Below are 14674 nucleotides of genomic sequence, written 5' to 3' on the forward strand. Positions count from 1 at the left end.
AAGACAAAATGAGGGAGAGGCAACTTCAAGTTGCCTCATTTTCCAGAAGCTCTCAACTAATAGCTTTCTTGGACCCGAGAAGGCTGCTTACAGCATCTGTGTTCTTTCCACATTATGCTGTTACAAGGCACATGACAAAGCAAGAATCTATGAGTGTCTGCGTTTAGATTAGCCACTGCTAAACTGGACTTAAAAATAACCCTTTTGGAGTGCAGTGCTTAATCTGGTCAAATAATGCCCCTGGCAGTCAGCATGGTGATTCCAATAAGAGAGGGTAGCTCATGACCAGTTGGGTAGATACAATTATTCCTTTTTCCAAATCAGAAGGTTGATTGTAATCAAGTAGCTTTGCCTAAGCTAAATGAAAGCATGCCTGAGATGACTTCTGGTAGCGGTTGTTATTTTAGTTTCCGTTATTTTGTGAGAATGGTGGAAAATCTGTAAGGCACCAGAATACTTACTACCTGAAAACATGCAGTAAGAAATTTAGTAAAATCAATGTTTCACTTGCAGAAAAAAAAAAAAGTTAAGAAGCATCTTAAATGCTGACAAGTGTGATATCTTCCTTTTTGAAAGAAATGTCTCTTCTGCCTTTGAATTTGGAAATATTCATTAAGGCAGGTATCTGAAAGTTGTAGGTCTAAAAGTTTATTCATGTGGACCTTGACTTGCAGGAGAAATGGGCTGACAGGAATGGCCTAAAGGTCTGCAAAAGCAAATGCAGCATCCTGATTCTGGGATGGAGTAGCCCCATTCAACAGTGCAGGAGGGAACACTGGTTTATTTTTAAGCAGCTTTGCAGAAAAGCACCTGGGTAGAGGCAGATGGTTCTTGCAGACAGCAAATGGAACCCAGTTCAGTAGTGTGCCCTTGTGATAAGGAGCACAGACAGCACACAGGATGCGGCCAGCAGGTTGAGGGAAGGGATGATTACACCCCAGTCAGTGCTTGTGAACCTGCCTCAGGAGGGCCGTGTCCAGCTTTGGGCTCCCTGGTGCCAGACAGGTGTGGACATCGCAGACTGAGTCCAGGGCAGGGCCACCAAGATGGCCAGGGGCTGGAGCACAGGGTGTAGGAGAGGAGACAGAGGGAGCCAGGCTTATTCAGCTTTAATGGATAAAGGGGATGGTACTGCAGTGTGCAACTACCACATGGGGGGGCATGGGGAAGGCAGGGCCAGGCTCTGCTTGGAGGTGCACAATGACAGGGTGGGCAGCAACAGGCACAAGGTGACACTAAGGAAATTGCAGTTACACGTTAAGGGAAGAAAAGCTTAGCTGTGACAGCAGTCACAGAAATGGGACCTGGAGCAGCTGTGGCATCCGTGTTGTTGGAGGTGTTCAGAACTCAGCTGGCAGGACCCCAAGCAACCTGCTCTATGTTGGCCCTGTTCCAAGGGGCAGCTTAAACCAGATGATCTCCAGAGACGCAAAGGATAAGAGGATGGCAATATTATATAACTTGCCCTGCTTTTTCATCTGGCCTTGTTTACTGGACTGCACTTGGTCACAGACTGGCCACTTTTATTTCTGATCTAAGTTTTAGACAGCTGGGTTAAAAGGAAAAAAATATCCCCCACACCACCTATCTTATTGAAGGCTTGTCATTCCTTGGGGGAGCATGACAAGATCTACTGCTTCGTACTTTATTTTAAAAGCAGCTTTAGTGTTTTGTTTCCCTTTTAAAGCTTGTTATTCTTAGAATGAAGTTAATGTTTTTCAAGACTGGTGTGACATGTAACAAAAAATAATTTCCAGCAAAGAGTTAGCATTAGGAGAAGAAATCATGTCCTGAGGATACAAATTTTGAACTTCTATTTGAGTATGACAGCGTTTGGGCTATGTAATGAATCTGCCACACAATAATCTTTTCACTGTGTCAGACCTATGTGTGTTACTGGTTGAAATAATAAACTTTCAAAGGGAGTAGGATTTTTTTTGTTAGTATTATTATTATTTTTAATTTCCCTGCACTCAAACTGTTGTGCTTTCACCTCTGCCAGCAACTAAGCACTTGCTCCTAACCCCTCAGTGGCAGGGGGAGGAGAATTGGAAAAACAAACAAACAAAACTCCACAACATCATAAACCTCCCGGGTTAGGATGAAAACAGTTTAACAGGATAAGGGCAGAGATAAACACCAATTAAAAAATAATACACAAAGCAAGGAAGGCACAATGCAACTGTTCCCCACCTGCTGATGCCCAGCCTGCTCCTAAACAGCAACCCCCCCAGCCTGGCCAGCTCCCCCAGTTATATACTGAGTGTGACATCAGGTGGCAGTGAATATCCCTTTGCCTGGTCTTGGTCAGCTCTGTCCTGGTTGTGTCCTCTCCCAGCTTCCTGGGAAAATTAACTCTATCCCAGCTGAAACCAGGATATAGACTTAGACTAAATTAACATCCAACCCACCATTCAAGAAGAACAAGGTTGATAAGTATTCTTGGAATTTGTCATTGTTTATATTTGAAGTGATTTATGTGTATCACCAGGTTTGCCCATTATTACAGTGACAGGCTAGCAGAAACCTTTCAGGACCATGATCCTAAGAAGTGTTCATACTACAGTTATTCAGTAAAAAGCATTAAGTGGGTCTCTGGTGATTTTTCTGGCTATTTTAAAATTATGGGCAGTGCTTCTAAACAATTATCATTTTATCTTAAACTTCCTCTGGCTAAGGAAAATAAGCTGATAAAGTGCTTAAGAATTGCTTTGTAAACCTTTGAGGCAAAAGACACTGACTATTATGGTATTGTTCAAAAAACAGAAAAGTGAGTATGTAGAGCTGCACTACTGAGGAATATGAAATCTTAATATTGAAGGTAACAAAAAGAAGTAGGCTTAGCCACTAGTCAAATTTAAAGGGGAAAAAAAAAAAAAAAAGAAAAACAACAACAAAAAAACCCAACAAAAACAACCCACAGTCATCCTGTTGATACTTTCCAGTTTTATTCTGCTGCCATAAAATAGTCACACAGAAGAGCTGAAGTGTAACGGATCATGCTCTGCATTCAAATATTTTTGATAACATTTAAACAAATCTACTCCAAACATTTCCCAGTTCTTTATTTGCAGGGAATAAATTAAACACAAAAGAAAAAACACATACATGCTTGAAATAAATTTTAGCATCAGTGTTAAAAAAAATTTGGGGAACATTAAAGAATGAAGTCTCAGAACCAGCCTGATGTTATACATTTCAAATGAATGTAAGTTAAAATGGAACATACTTTTTTTATTCACTCCTCGAACTTAAGTGTAGCACAACACAGTTTAAGTGCCTTGGCACCAAAATAATATACAAATAATTAATAGACTAGGCCATTGCTAAGTTTATCATTTGTTATGCTTTTTTAATGCTATAAGAAGTGTGCAGCAGCTAAGCCCAAAGTGACAGTATTTGTTCAGGTCCATCTCTGTTCTCTAGAATATGGCATTTTTCTGCCTGCAAAGTTGTAGATAGACTTAAAACCCCAGGGACAAATTAACATGATGGAAGCATATGTCTAAAATCAAGCATGTTCACACAACCTTTGGACTGCAGAAATGGATGCTGAGCGCAACTTCCTAGACAGTTCCTACCTAGAATGGGATGTGTTTATATATGTTGCCATTAAGCTGACTGGAGTTTTGACCAAGGTCAGCTGAAGCAGCCATTGAATATAATGTTTTGGGCTTGTAGTAATAAGCTTTTTTCCCCCACCTTCAGAAGCTCTTCTCCTAATAATTTTGTCATATATGATAAATTGGGAAAGAAACGTATGCAGCTCTCAATCTTTCCTAGCTTTGCTATAAGTTGGCCTGCAATATATGAAATTAACGAAGTGCAAATGATTACCAAAAGCAAAATCTGATGTCTGATTATCTTTTATCATCAGAGGATTTTGTCTTGCTTCTTATAGCTTTTAAATTACAATTTAATACTTGGAAATACTTTAAAACTGTACATACTAGCCTTTATGTAGAAGAAAATTATGAACAGTTACACTTTTCCTATTAAGTCATATAATTCAGCTTTAAGAAGCAGAACAGAACATATATCTGAAAAACATCTAGTTATATAAACATCTTCACCTTGTAAATTAGAGATTAAATAAAGGTATTTAACAATATCATAGCTACTCTAAAACCAAAATATCAGGTATTTGAAAAGAACTGTGTTTACTCAGTAGGATTTTTCATAAGTTTGCTTGTTTTTTGTTTTTGTTTTTCCAAGGATATAGCTTTATGGAAATAAGAACTGTAACTAAAAAAAAAGTTTACTGTGTCATTCTTAAATGAAGATATTAAAAAAAAAGAAGAGGCTATGCATGAGAAGGAGGGAGGAAAAGAATAAGTGCTTGCTTTCCTTCCAGATATCATGAGGTGTATGCAGTAAAGTTATAGGGAAGGTGTAGGGGAAGAGATCTAAAAGTTGGGTTTAATTTTTTTTTCATTAAGACTTCTAGTGGAACAGTACTACAACAGATATCTTGGTTGTGTCTGTCTTATTTCTACTGAAAAATACTTTCTTCCCTGTCCCATGGAAAAGCTATTAGAGAGATGCTTAGCCCTTACTGAATTACTCCCTCGAGTTCTTTTTAATAATCTTTTAATAATAAAAGGAAAAAAAAGCCTCCAAGTGAAAGTGCAAGCTACCTTGTTTCAGCCCTTCATAAAAGTTAATATTTTTCCTCATTCATCTTCACTTATTTTTTAAATATAAAAGCTGAATGAGCTGTTAGGAACTTACAGTCCTTCACCCCCGCTGTGCACGAGTATCAGTAGATAGTTCCTCTACTCAGCCCACATGAATTTGGAAGTTTGTTTTCAAAATAATCATAGAAATATAGTATCAGAAGCACTAAGCAAATCTAAACTTAGCCTATTATTGTAACAAGAATTTATCTGAATAAGTAGCAGAGAGAATATTTCAAAGTTTTTTAAAGTAATGTAAAAGTTAATTTTTCAAGTTTTTCTTAGCTACAATAACCTTTCTATGATTGCACTGTAAACTGTTCCAGCAGTCTGATTTAAAGGAACAAACTTGATATTCCAAAGCCCTCTTAGTGGAGGCTGAGAATATGAAAAATATTCTAGAAAAGGTTATTGATTGCAAGTGGAAAGAGTGATAGTTGAGTTCCTTCCTACAATAACTCTAGAATTTGTCTAGGCTATTCAGGCTTTGGGGAGCAAGTTTGAACTCCTATGAGCATAATCAACCTGAGAATCACAGTTAGTGGAAAATTCCCATCATCATTACTAACTGCCAGCATTTTTAATGCTGTATATTAACTTAGTTTTGTTTTAATTTGACCTCCTGAAATGAAGGTTTACAAGAGTATGACTTGAGCCATAAAGAAGAGGACTCTCAACACTAAATTCCACTAGTTAAGCTGTAGCCAGGGTCTCCAATGTCACTCTTGCTAGTAACACCTTAGCTGGAAAACAAACCCCAACAATACGTGCCATCAGGGTTTAGAAGAGGGGTAGGGCAGAAAGAGGGAAAAGGAAGATGAAGATTTTATCTTCAGGTACCATATACTACTATTTAAGTACCACTTAGGAAAAAGGCAGCAAATAGGAAACATGAAGATAGTTTTACCCACAGAAAACAAAAAATATATCTAGAAACACAAAATTTCAGTACTTAAAATGCTGCTATTTTGCTTGCTTCTCGAACTCCGCTCAAGTAAGCTCCTGTAACGGTCTGAGGAAAGTGCCTATTTGTGGCCTGTATTGGGAAAAAAAAAAAGGTAACTTGTTTCTTAAACTATTAGAACAGATAGAAGTTCAGTTTATAAGATCAGTTTTGATTTCCTTAAGCACATACCAACATTTTTCAAAGCCATGGGAAACTTGGAAAGATATTAGGGGGAAATACTTACAATTTTTAGCAACTTCAAAATTTGTAAGCAAGTCAGCTAGCAAAATTAGTAGTCTGTTTTGCCATCTGTGCTTTAGTGGAGCAGGTAAGTTCCAGTATAGAATGCAGCTATACCATCAGCAGCATGCATTTGTTATGTTACCCACCAGTGGAGCCACAGAAAGATAATCTGACTAAAACCACAAGTGGATTGTATAGTCTTGTCATGTTCTGCACTTAATGGTTACGCAGTTCACTCCTGACCTGAAATATCTGGTAGACTTTCCATGCCCAATACTAATATGGATAAAGACGGTTCTGTGTCAGAATCAAGAAACATTAGCATATTTGTGGAAAAAAATATTTACATGCTACCTGTAGATTAGAATCATAGCATCATTTCAGTTGGAAGAAACCTTCAGGATCATTGAGTCCAACCATAACCTAACCCTAGCACTAAACCATGGAGTTGCTTAGCAAAGGACAATCTTTTAAAAGAAATAGTTCCCCAATAACGTTAGTCAGCAGTAACAAAGACACTTACCTCACCAGCAAAAAAAATTTTTCCTTGTATGTCTTCAGCTATAATGTCATAAGCTTCACCACTGCCCCCTGTTTTTACAAAACTGTACGCCATCTGGAGCCAAGGGTCTTTGCTCCATCGAGTAACAAAAAACTTCACTGGGTCAGGAACCTCCTGCATAATCAAAACAATAGTTACATGCTGCAAAGAAAAGCTCATATTTGCATAGCTTTTTTTCATAAAGAGTTTCATGTAATCTTTAGAGTATGTAGTATTGTTATGATACACATTAGATCACATTCCAGAATTAAATTCCAGTTTTCTTTATTGTACTACTAATGGCAAAGATGATTTTGTTGCTAGACTCGCCTGATATCTGAAACATCACAGTTGCACTCTTTTGAATGCAACAAATCTGGATATTGTAATACACCTAAAACTACACATGAGAAAAAAAAAAAAATCTTCAAAATACATATTTACTCTTGCAAATAGGTAAAATACCATTATCAACATCATACAGCATGTTTGTATGTATGACGTAAGCACTATCTGTCTTGGTAAGGCATGGTGCTTTGCTACTTCTGACTTGTTAAATCTCAAAATGTAATCTTCATTTTGGAGATAATTTTATTGCAATAACATGGAGAAATAACATGACTTGTTTAAGACCAGAAAATGAGCTGGCTTGAAAACTAGGTTCAGGGACAAAACAAAAACCAGAATGTCAGAGCTGTCTGTAGCTAAGCCATGGCAGTAATACTATGCATTCTCTGTCACATTGCAGCTTGCAAATCGCACACAATTCTACCAAAAAGAGTCTGGATAACAGTTGTATGAAGGTGTCAATTACAGCTGTGTCTTACTCTTGAGGGGCTTGTGACAAGGAAACAGAAGCACCCCTGCTTGCCTCTTGCACAAATCTGGTATCAAGACATAGGCTGTTGCCTTCAGGCAGCACATAAGAGACTAAAGCTCAAGCAATGAAGACAATGGCCAGCCACATATGGTAAGTTTCATGGACATCTCAGAAGAAGTTTTCATACACCCCTAGGAGTGATTTTGTCTTTGAAAATCCAGCTGCATTGTGGACAGGTGACTGAAATTCACGATTGCTGTGAACCACGAAGACAGACATGAAAAATCACCCTCCTCAACTAGAGTGGCACCAAAACCAAAGACCCATTTGCTATTTCAATGTTCTCATGACATCAAGATAGCAAGTATGTGGACTTACATTGCATGTGATTCTGGTAACTGTAAAGCCATTACCAAAAGTATGTTTTCTAGGAAAAGTTGTACTTTCAGATGCCAAAGTTTTTCCAAAATCATTAATCCTAACATCTGAACCATCAGTAAAACTTGAGAAATCACCCAGGAACATTAACACAAGCATTCCTTGGGATCTAGCCATTCTAATTAATTTAACTAGGGCATTACTGTCTGTAGAGTGGGATGCAAATAACATTAAGTGATTGCTGCTTGCTCCAGATTTCTCTGGTTTTCCTATTTTTATCCAAATTATTAGCTGGGAGAAGAAAAAAAGGTAGAATTTTTTTTGAAGTCAGGATGTAGGGCCCTTGATAGATCATTTTGCATATACCTCCATCCTAAGACAGCTCAGGAAGAGTTGTTTCTTTCTAATAAAGTAAGGGATTTGTTTGGTTTGGTTTAGTGGGGGTGGTGGTGTAATTTCAGTTGCTTTTTACAGGGAGGGAGGGGGAATCACAATCAAATTCATCTAGCTTAAACCTTTTATGATGTATTGGAAGCAGTGATTGCCCCCCCCCCCCCCAAAAAAAAAATTGGAAAAAGTGACAGCTAAATAAGAAGCATATTTGTGTTACCTATCTAAAGTACTGACTTTAATTAATTTTCCTTTCTAAAAGCACTTAAAAAGATAATAGTTCATTTCTCTTTTTCAATTCATCACCTTCAGACAAATCTAAGATATTTCAATTCACATTCTTCACACAAGAGACCAAATGTTTTTTACTGTATCTCAAAGGCTACATACTCCCTCAAACTGACACAAAAAGAGTTTAAAATGTCAAAGGTTTTCCTATACATCATGATGTAGTACAATCAAAAGCTTTTCCTCTGTTGGCAAGTTAATTAATCTCTTAAGAGTCTTCTCTTACCTGCTCCTTAAACAGCTCTCGAAGTACAGTCATACACTGTTGCACTACTTGTTTATCATCTAAATTCTTGATGGTTGTCACAGCATCTCCAGTGACCACTGACATTAAAATGCTTTCTTTGCTCTAAAAAAACAAGACATTAACATAGGCGATTACTTTGAAATTATTAGGTTATTAAATATTTTTGAAGAGTCCCTTTTAACTGGTATTGACAGATTTTCAGCTGCAAAGCCCTCTTTGTTCTAGAGGAAAGGGGGTTTGATTCCTTAGAATAAAGGGTGTATATTCTACAGCGTTTATGCTCAAGTTACTAACATACTCTGCTATCTTGTTCACGGGGCAGTGTTATGGTCAGCCTCTTTTACAAGTTGCTAAATTAACTGCAAACTTCCTATCTATACCTATTTATAAAGGCTACACCAAAACAACTGACAATTACAGTATTATTGTTTGTGACAGAATTCTTAAGCTCCAGTTTCGTAGCAAAATTCCACCAATTTCAAAAGGTGGTAACAAAGAGAAGCTATTAATATTTAAATACTAGTTGGATATGTTTTGCATTAGGCCAATACTAAATTCTTAGCAGCAGACTTTGGCCCAAGAAATGAATGCTCAGTTCTACTGATGTTTCCTTCCACTTCAAGAAATCTGCAACCATGCAGAAGTTTCAAAGATGAAGTGGTGACTACAGAATAGCACACAGGTTCTCAACTCCTTTAAAGAACTCTCCCTCTTGTTTATATAAGGCAATTCTTCTCTTATTAAACTTGATAGCTAGTTAAGAGTAGTTATCAAGCAAATTAATAATTCTATCTAGTGTCTCTGGACAGCACCAGCACACTGAACCTCATGTAGAATGATCTTAAGAGTACTGAAGAGAAAACTGCTTTACAGGAAGTCATATACAGGTCAAAACAGAGCATGATCTTCATGGGATGGTTTCCTTTTTGAGTAAGCCATACAGTTACAAAATAGCCTTTTAATTGCTGCCAAGTAGTAAGCAGTTGTTGTTGTAAAAGCATGAAAAGGTAAGATATAAATGTGTAATGTGTCTGCTTGGAACTGGCAGGGAAGAGAAATATGATGTCAAAGCACTGGTTTGAATTTGTTTTGAAATCCGTGAGTTTGAGACTGACCCTTACAGACCTCAGTTTCATACAAAATCTACTGTTTGTCTTTCCTTCTGCCACTCCAAATAATGGCTTGCACTAGCCTGAGTAACTAAGTGTTAATAAGCCAGCAAGATCTTTTAAACAGCATTTTTAACTGATTCAAATAAAAGAACAGAGGTCCTAAACTGGAAGGTTTAGAGGTGACCTCATCACTCTCTATAACTACCTGAAGGGAAGTTATAGCCAGGTGGGGATTGGTCTCTTCTCCCAGGCAGTTAGCAACAGGACAAGGGGGCATGGGCTTAAACTCTGCCAGGGGAAATTTAGGCTGGATATTAGAAAGAAATTCTTTACAGAGAGAGTGGTCAGGCATTGGAATGGTCTGCCCAGGGAGGTAGTGGACTCGCCGTCCCTAGAGGTTTTTAAACTGAGATTGGACATGGCACTTAGTGCCATGATCTAGTAAACGGACTAGAGTTGGACCAAGGGTTGGACTCAATGATCTCTGAGGTCTTTTCCAACCCAGTCGATTCTGTGATTCTGTGAAGGGACTAGTAAACGTTCTCCCATATTAGTATATATAGAGTCAGGTATTAACTTGTTTTCAAGATCATTTGAGAATAAAAACATTAACTTGCTTGTATTTTTTTTTTTTTTTTAATCCAAACACAGGAAAACATTCCCATTTATTGCAATGAAGTATCAATCAGCTTTTTCTTGAAAAATAACACTGCTCCCATTTGTTTTAACAGTTGCGGAGGTGAACAGAAGAAGAAAACTTTCGTAGTATAGTAATTATTGCACCTAGATTCTAAAGTGAATTTCTGAAAGGCCAACAGAAAATACAGCTAGCATATGATACCTCTGGATCCATGTCATAGAAAACACTAAAGAGTCCACGTTGGCTGGAATTGGGTGGAACATGACCAAAAAAATCAGCTCCTTGAATTTTACTGTCCCAAAATCTATGAGGAAACTGTAAAGCAATCTAGAGAGAGAGTGAGAGAGATAGAATTAAAACACTTAATGCTACAAAACTCATAGTTGGATATGGTATATGATGTTGTTCTAATTCTTCTTCCCTTTTCCAGTCCATTAAAGACACACAGTTCTATTAATATGAGAGAGTCTCAATGAAGAATATATGGGCCTGTTCTCCAAGGGAGACAGGGAAGGAGAAAAAAACCCACTAGTCTCACAAACTGCATATGCGCAGACAATTTCAAATTCACAATGGAATTCACTGTGGAAAATGCTCAAGAAATTCAGCAGAATATTTTACAAACCTAATGTAAAATTTAGTGATCCCCATCCTGTGTGGGACGTTTCTGAATTTTGCCTTTAAATTTAGACATTGTTGTAATCCTGTTTCTGTCATTTCTTCTGTTAATGTTTTGTTCTAAGCACACATCTTACTAGGGTTCTTTTCAGGAGAGGCTATCTTTTTGCACCGGGAAAGGGTAGGAGATTTTACGCTGGTCAAATACACAACTTTCAATATTCTTCTGAAATAGTTTATATATTTATTAGGTTGAAAGGGCCAGGAATAAGAACATTATTTGAATTTTGGAAGATCTAAGACCAGCATGAAGGCTTGCTTAAAGTTAGACACAAAACGTTTAAGCTGTGAAGTGATTCTGCAAACAATACCTTTAAGAAACCCTTTAGGACAGGAAATGTAAGACACAGGTAAACATATGTGATCCATGACAGCATTTTGCTCTTCTGGCCTACTCTATACAAGTAAAACCAAATGCATAATAAATCCTGATAAATACACAACAAAAGCCACATGGACCAACCAACCAGTGTTTCTATGAAAAGAAAATTAAGTATAACCAGAAATTACTTACCTTCTCAATGACTCCTGCTCCCAAACTATTAATGGCTTTAATTTTTTTTTCTGACAGTGGAGGATTAAACTGAATGGCGTTTTTCTGAAGAAGGGCCAGTGGTACAGTCACTAATACCTGAAAGAAATAATTACAGTCACTACAATAGCAAAAGCTGAATACTGCACTTAAGGCTTACAGCATCCTCTTAATTATCTTGGATTATTCTTGTAGTATGCAGCATAATACTCACCAGACATCTCTAGATTAGTGTCTGGTTTTACTCCCCGTTAAAGGGAAACACATGCCTTACAGTTCACTGGTTTTAATTTGCAGTCTGTTGAATTGCTTGTATCAGCGTGGGTAACCATGCTACCAATTTACCTCCTGTAAATTATAGTCAATGGCACTCAGATTAACAAAACTGTCCTTTTAGAAAGGAGAGAAGATGCTCGTTGTTTTGGTTTGTTTCTTGTTCCTTCACAAATCCCTTCTTTTTAAAATATGCTCAGTAACACTGTTGATGTCAATACAATCTTGATCGAGTTTAGGTATAATTTTAAAAATTACTAAAAGCTACATAACACAGCATGAAGCTGGTAGGGATACATGAAATAAGGGAGACTGAGAAATAAGGGTAGTCAAGTGCTGCACACCAAATTTTAACGGGGCAGATTCACATGCAAAATGGGGTAAAGTTGAGCAGGGAATGGAACAAGAAAACATAACTGTCACTTCAAAGACCAAATAAAAATCTATTTGCTTCACAGTTTTAATAGTGCCTTTATAGTGCTTAATTCTTCATATCAGCTAGTACTCAAAACTCAAGCATGCTCAATGAAAAACAACCAAATATGGGTCATTAGAATATATGAGTTTTCATCTTTGGGTGGGGATTAATTAGACTAAATAGTCTTCTGAGGGAAAAAAAAAAAAAAAAAAAAAAACACACCAAACAAAAAAACACCACCAACAAAACCAAAAAGACATATACTGTGGTCAATATTTTCTTGTGTTCCCAAAATCCTTAATCTTGAAGCATATTAGGTACCTTTTGTGTTGTCCACACTGTTCCATCTGCAGTGGTGATCTGTACTTCCTCACCAGAATAGTCAATACTCTGTACCTATTGAAAGACAAATCGAAGAAGATTATACTACAAAATCTACATATGCAATGCAAATTCAGACAAGAATAGATAATATAGCACCAGTCTGCAAACTGGAAATTGAAGAACACTAATTTTCCAGAGAAATATTGGAAAAAAAAAATAAAATAGCCTCCATGGAAGCTAAAAAGAAAAATTCTAACATACAAGCTCATCATTTCACAATATTTATCACAGTATCACAGTATGTTTGGGATTGGAAGGGACCTCAAAAGATCATCTAGTCCAATCCCCCTGCTGAAGCAGGAACACCTAGGTGAGGTCGCACAGGAACATGTCCAGGCGGGTTTTGAATGTCTCCAGAGAAGGAGACTCCACAACCTCCCTGGGCAGCCTGTTCCAGTGCTCTGGCACCCATATTTATGTACTGATAATCCTCAAAGAGGATTTCCAGAAATCCTGAAATCGTCCTCTCTTTTCTTAAAGACAAGTCGAAATAATCACAGGTACAGATTTCCCTGGTCCCAAAGAATACAAAGATATGATTGGGTGCTTCAAAGCAATCCAAGACAGGCACCACACCAACATTTTCCAGACTCACTGGGAAATTCAGCCGGATGTCCAGCCCTTCTGCCAATTTATCAATCACAGTAGAATATCCCACAGTTAGAAGAGTGTGATCTCCAGCAAACTGGGCAAAAAATTCATTGTGGTCCCATGAGCGTGCAGATACCTGTGAACAGAACACAACTAGCTGTCTCTACTGGTGAGGTGAAAGTCCCGCACTTTAGAAGAAGCCACCCTAATTCCCTTCACAACTGAAAAAAAGTTGTGTCACCGGAATGTATGGCAACGTGGACAAATGCAAGCGGCTTATTTACCTAAGGCCACTATACAACATAGAAATTGCTGCATTAAGAAATGTCATAATATGGGTTGGTCACTAGCAGGTAATTTATAGTTCTGCTTGGTAGAGAAAACAAGGAATGTAGTACAAAAATTCAGGTGGATTGCAGTGTGTTCATTTCAGTTTTCTGTCTCTAGCAAAGGAATCAGATTTCACAGCCTTAAGATTTCAACTAAAAATGGAAATGTTTTATTTCCCAACATGAAGGGGAAAATAAGATACAAAAATATCTCAGTGGAACTTTGCTGTCACTTTGGAGGTTCTTCCATTATATTTTTCACTGACCTTCTCCCGCCACCCCTGCAAACCCATAGTTGGAACAATAGTGATATTTGCATTAAGCAGTCACCACTTAGCAGTGAAAAATCTGAGGCCATTCTCAAGCTGTTATGTTCTTATGTGCTTCTCAGTTCAGATGTGCATCTGCACATGTCACTCAGCTGTCCCACTGCCATAGTACAATTGACCTCAAACATCTTTAACCCAAGCAACAGCACTAAGTAAATAACACACTGCAAACAACATCATACTTTGATATTTCCTGAACCTGCTTGGTTAAAATTGAAGTCGCGAGGAAAGCCAAGTATCACATAGTCAACAGAATACCTAGGAGTGGTGAACTGGGGCCACCGTCAGGGTGTTGGAACACTTCAGAAGTTAAATGCATTTATTCTCAAGATACCTAGCAAGGTAGAGAAATACCTCAGTTTTTAAACACAGAACTGAGAAGCAGAAGTCACACACAACATGTGGGGAAGAGGAACTCTCCTGTGAATCCTACCACCCAGTATCTCAGCAAAAAATGCCCTGCTCTACTCTACCACCTACTCTCAACTTCTGCGTTAAAGAGGATGTCACTAGAAGCATGTCATGAACTCCCATCAGGTTACCTAAGGAAGTGCTATAGTCTGTCTAAAGCACAGGTTAGGGATGTAGGAACAGTTTAGGGATGGCTGAGTCTTCCTTTGGGGCCATGAGATGGATCAGATGACTTCTCAATGTTACTTCCAACCCTGCTCAACCACTTCAGGACACAGCTGTCAAAACTCACCTGAGAGAGATTGCTGCCACAAGCATACTCCAAATTACTGAGATGGAACTGTAGTACTTTTTCTTCCAGCTCACTGAACTGGATACCAGACTCCTGAATAAAGGCTTTATAGATCTCTTGTATTTTTTCTGTGAAAGAACATGTTTAAAATAAGAA

At 37.9% G+C, this 14674-nt stretch overlaps 1 protein-coding gene across 2 annotated transcripts in view; it reads right to left on the reverse strand.

The window, feature by feature from the left end:
* Positions 1-2926: 2926 nt before the first annotated feature.
* KDM1B (lysine demethylase 1B) overlaps positions 2927-14674 on the reverse strand; it is a 29543-nt gene continuing 17795 nt past the window's right edge. For both annotated transcript variants that reach the window (XM_065055204.1, XM_065055203.1), the window contains exons 15-22: positions 14519-14646; positions 13162-13293; positions 12504-12578; positions 11474-11590; positions 10483-10608; positions 8509-8631; positions 6389-6541; positions 2927-5712 (exon numbers count right to left, since the gene is read on the reverse strand). In XM_065055204.1, the coding sequence (XP_064911276.1) occupies positions 5629-5712; positions 6389-6541; positions 8509-8631; positions 10483-10608; positions 11474-11590; positions 12504-12578; positions 13162-13293; positions 14519-14646 (938 nt within the window). In that variant the 3' untranslated portion in view covers positions 2927-5628. The remainder of the gene's footprint in view (positions 5713-6388; positions 6542-8508; positions 8632-10482; positions 10609-11473; positions 11591-12503; positions 12579-13161; positions 13294-14518; positions 14647-14674) is intronic.

This window comes from Columba livia, chromosome 2 (assembly GCF_036013475.1).
Source record: "Columba livia isolate bColLiv1 breed racing homer chromosome 2, bColLiv1.pat.W.v2, whole genome shotgun sequence".
In the NCBI taxonomy this organism is placed as follows: Eukaryota; Metazoa; Chordata; class Aves; order Columbiformes; family Columbidae; genus Columba; species Columba livia.